This window comes from Mesoplodon mirus (genome assembly GCF_964341445.2).
Source record: "Mesoplodon mirus genome assembly, chromosome: 4".
Classification (NCBI taxonomy): domain Eukaryota; kingdom Metazoa; phylum Chordata; class Mammalia; order Artiodactyla; family Ziphiidae; genus Mesoplodon; species Mesoplodon mirus.
Window position 1 is genome coordinate 25,994,468 of NC_138979.1, and position 5,033 is coordinate 25,999,500.

At 47.6% G+C, this 5,033-nt stretch overlaps 1 protein-coding gene across 1 annotated transcript; it reads right to left on the bottom strand.

Annotated features, from left to right (window-relative positions):
* Positions 1-298: 298 nt before the first annotated feature.
* On the bottom strand, positions 299-799 carry UCN3 (urocortin 3; the record flags this gene model as incomplete). Its single annotated transcript, XM_082618994.1, has 1 exon — positions 299-799. One exon carries the CDS (start codon positions 797-799, stop codon positions 299-301), a length of 501 nt encoding a protein of 166 aa, XP_082475120.1.
* Between the last annotated feature and the right edge of the window lie 4,234 nt (positions 800-5,033).

Genomic DNA, 5,033 nt, shown 5'->3' on the forward strand with positions numbered 1-5,033 from the left:
CAGCATGGAGGGCAGGAGTGCATGACCTTTGCCTCTCATCGTGGGGAAGAGAGAGGAGATTCAGAATGTAGATGGAGACATCAATGGCCTGGTATCTGTGAAGCGGGGACTATACTGCATTGGTGTGTGCATGTACAGAGGAGCAGGGAGGTGGGCCAGAGGCAGGAAGAAGCAGAGAGGTTGAGCAGTGAAGCAGCCTGGAAAACAGGGCAGATTCTTCCAATACGAACCAACCCTCCCCTCCACCCTGACCTCTGTCCTTGTCCCAGATGGGCCGCCCTCCTGGTGGCCTCTGCTTCTACTTCTTCCGCCCAATCTGGGCCATCAGGTGGGCGTTGGCAGCTGCCTTGGCTTGTAGGTTCTTGGCCTTGGCGATGTTGAAGAGGATGTTCATGATGTTAGTGGGGACATCGAGGGACAGCGTGAACTTGGTGCGTCGGTCACTCTTGGCCTTGTCCTGGTACGGCCTCCGCCGGAGCTGCGCCTGGGACAGGTATTTGTGCCGGGTACTTGTAGCCCCACCGCTGCCCCCAGAGCCAGGGTAGGTCCTTTTCCCCTTGTCTTCCTCCTCCTCCTTCTCCTGGTCTTCTCCTGAGAGTGAGTCTTGGCTGGGCAGGGGGGGGAAGCTTCTCTTGCTCGGCAGGGGCACATCCTCCAGCTGGCTCTTCTTGGCCTCAGACAGGGCTGTGTTGAGGCAGCTGAAGATGGGCTCGGCTTTGTACAGCTTTTGGGAGAGGCCTGTCCTGGGGGACCCTAGGAGCAGCAGCAGTAGCAGCAGGAAGTGGGTTGGTATCAGCATCTCTCCCTGTAGCAGAAAAGAGCAATGTGGGAAGAGGGTGTGAGAGGGGGCTTAGGGCTCAGGAGGAAATGGATCAAATCCAGTAGGGCTTTGTTCATGTTCAACTTCACTGGTTGTCAAAGTGTGGTCTCTGGACCAGCAGCATCATGTGGAAATTTGTTAGAAATGCGAAGAATTCTCAGGTCTTGCTCCAGAGCTAGTCAATCAAAAACTCTGGGGCCAGCAATCTGCACTTTCACAAGCCTGATGATGACTGATCCTTGCTTTAAATAATCCAAATGTATGAACTAGCTGCGTAGCACGCAGGGAAAGCAACACAGACTCTGCAATTAGTCAGGCGTAGGCTCAACTTCCAACTTGGTCCTTATTTGCCTGAGGGCGGTGGGCAGATTGGTTAACCTCTGAGAACGTCAATTTCCTCATCTGAAAATCGGGGATAATAACAACTACCTCATAAAGGTTAAGTGAAAGATTAAATTAAAATGGAAAAGCTCCTGGTCTAACCAAATACTTAATGAAGATGGTTGGTTCATAACTGCTTATATATAAATCATCTACAGGTCCTATTAGGATAAGATTCAGTACACACACAGCCATCTCAGAAGTGATCTGTCTATATCTATATATCTATAAATATACTATAAATTATATAAATAATATAATATAAACATAAATTATATAAATTATATCAATATAATATAAATATAGATATACAAATATGCCAGGTAATTGGATCCTGCAGACCAGTATCTTTGTTGTGTTGTGTTTCTGGCTTTTCCTTTTTGTCTATACACCATTTGCTCCATCCTAACCCAGACAGACTCTCCTTGCCTTGAACTCATTCTAAGTCAGTGGTTCTCAAGCTTCAGAGTGTTTAGAATCATGTGAATGGATTGTTCAAACACCAGCTGCTGGGCTCCATCCTAAGAATTTCTGAATCAGTAGGTTTGGGGTGAGGCCTGAGAGTCTGCATTTCTAACACATCCCTAGACGATGCTGATGCTGTGGGTTCATGGACCACACTTTGAGAACCACTTTCTCAGTGTTCCAATCCATCTCTGAGCTCCTTAGAATTGTGTGTCCAATTCCCTGAGAACATTTTACAGGGGTGTGTGTTGACTGTGGAAAAGTGGACTTTTTTTTCCTGTCAATATTGTATCAATAACCAGACTTCCTGCTTTATCATTTACCGAGGAGCTCCTTAGTAAAAGTAAAAGTAAAAGTGGCATGAATTGTGGCTTAGCCTAGAATTAGCTGCCTCACACCTTGGAGGCATCTTAAAGCCTGGAAGAACTTTCAAAGGGCTTGTTAAGGCTGAAAAGATTTAAAAAACCAAAAACTAATTGACAAAGAAAGGGTTAACACGGGTGGAGAAGTTGTCTTCTCTGTCACTCTATTCCTTTGTACCCTGCTCCTTTCATGGACCAGACTCAGCCCTGGCCTCCCACTAACTTGCTCAGCAATTAAATGCTCTGGGTGTCAGTATTTCCATCTGTGAGATCAGGGGATTGAGTTCCAGGCTCTTCCCTCTCTCTCTATCTCCTTGTTTAGTTTTGTTTAGCATTTGCAGTATAAAAGAACAGAAATCCTTTTCTCCTCACTAAAGTATGATTCCTAAGCAAGTTTCTCATCTTATGTTCTTTGGATTCTTTTGCCGTTACCCTAGTGCAACAACACAAAGGTTTAAGATTTCCCTCCTACCTGCTCTGAAAACAAGTGGTCCCCACCTAGTTAGATTTAAGAGGTAAAGTTCTACATCTTTATTTTTCTCATTTGGATACCTGAAACTGAGCCATTCTTTGGCGTTATTATAAGCAGTGCTTCTCTGAAGATACACGCTTACTTCTGAGAGCTGTGACAGCCACGTCACGCCCTAGGATGAGAGGCACTGAGGAAATTGGGGTGGCCTGAAATTCAGAGCACCTGCAAAGGAGAGAGTGCGTGAAGGAAAAAAGTGAAGCGAGAAGGCAAATGCACGACTCTGTGGCTTTGCCCAGTGCCAGCCCCGTTTTCTAGCAGTGAGGAAGGCGGAGATAGTCCCCATGTTACCCAGCTCGTCTGCAAACACTGATAAGACGTTGAATTAGAAAACACTTTATAAAACGTAACTGCTGAACCTAGGGGGCATTAAAGCATTTCAAAAGGTATTATAGTAATGAGCTGTGGACTCGTGGAAGCGCTTATGTGTCACATACACACACACAGACTTCCAAGCAGTTCACCCTCAAGTGAGCAGAGAGGGTTCACTCATGAAAGACCCTTCCCCCCAAGAGGGAAGAGCAGCCGGGAGAAAGTTGACACGTTACAGATAACACTTGTCATTGGCAGCATTCGCATTCATGTTCTTACTTCATTCATTCTCAGAAGAGGGGTGTGCGTGTGTGTGTGTGTGCGAGTGTGTGTGTGTATGGGTGTGTGTTTGCTGGATTGCTATGTTAGAGGAGAACATTGCAGACAGGATTTCTCAGAAGACTTGGACATCAGATGGAGACAGCAAACATCCATCTTTAGGGTCCCCCCCTTCACAGGTGGCACCTAATCATTACAGACATCTGTCCCCTCCCTCCAGTGTCCCCAGTATAGCCAGGGGAAAAGGGCTCTAGGCTTTGAGGGCAGAAGACCTGGGCTGGGAAGCTCCCCTACCCTCAAATGCCTTCCATCAACCACTTAACCTCTCAGTTGTCGCATCCTAAAAAGGAGACATTACCTGCCTCACAGGTGCATCAAGAGAATGAAAGGAGATGCCCTTGGTAACCAATAAATGCAAGCATCCTCTGGCTCGGGCAGGCAGCGGGGCATTGTACCCTGACGTTTCTACCCCACACCTTCCCCCATCCACCCCATCTGTAAACACGATTTTCATATTCACAACTAGACTCTGTTCAGAAAAATACATTTGTAAGAACACATTCTGCCTCCAGTCTATTACCTTTTGCAAAGCAGGTCTCTCTACCAACGAAGGGAGGATCATTTTGCCCCCCCTGAGAAACTTCCCTATGGTCCCTTTAGAGCCAACTTCTTATTTAAAACACAGACCTTTGCATTCAGCATGGTGCCCCCAGGGGCTTTTGCAACTCTCATCTCTTACCCCGTCCAGTCCCCAGCACCTCCTGCCTAATTTAGGGCAAATCAATTTATCCTTCATAAAGAAGTCCCCAACAAAAACCTTACCTGTGAGTGGGCTTCCCTCCGGAGTGGAAAAGCGCAGTGAGATGTGCAACAGCTTCAGGGCCGAGAGGTCTGCCCCAGGACCATCCCCCCAAACTTCTGTCTACGCTGGGGTCGCTGGCTCCTTTTCTTGTATTGTTCGTAAGTGGGCCGTGATATTTCCTCTCTATGGAAACCACTCCACTCCCTCGTGTGTGTGTGTATATAGAAGTGACAGATCACGGGGTGGATCGTAAATCCAGACGCAGTGTCTACACTGGGATGCGATTCCGTTTAAAATACAACCAAAGCAGCTGTCCGCATCATGGAGATGACAGGCTGCCGGCAGCCTCGACCCCTCCTATCCACCTTCCCTCCCAGCCCTCCCATCACTTCCCCCTGCCCTTCCTGCCCTAGCAACTTGATTCACTGATAAAAAGGAAAAACACTCTGTTGAACTGAGAAGCAGCTTCTTTGAAGAGTTTTATTACTCACCTTAGTTCTCATTAACTTCAGCTTTCCCGCATCCCTGTCTCTCTACCCCTCCTCTTGGAAACCTGGCACCAAGACCTGCTTGAAAGTAGAGAAGAAAGGTCCTCTGCTGTCCTGTGATTCTTGTGGGTTCTGACTTGCAGGGTTCTCTCTGGCTGCTTACAAGGCTCTAGATGTTTGCGTTCATCAAAGGGCACGCAGAGGGGGTAGACACCTACCTAGAGTTTTTGGTGGGAAATCACTGGAACTTTATCCATTTTATTTATCTATTCATCCAATATCTTTAGAGCAACTGCTGTGTGCCAGGTCTTGCCAGGACCCTCAGGAATTCAAAGTGAATTAAGACCCCAGTTCTTATAAGGTATCGGCAGTTTAGAAAGATATGTAAAAGCAGGATAATTTCTGTGTGGCAAATGCCCTAGCACGGAAGGGAGCATCCCTGTCCTGGAGACTCGAGACAGGTAATGTACCAGAGCAGAGCAGAGGGACTGCAGACAGAAAGGAGGTCTGGGATGGAGAACGCAATGCAGAGAGCGACCTGCAGGAGGCAGGTGGGCAGGAGGTAGGGGGACTGCATGCGGCAGAGGCCAGGCTC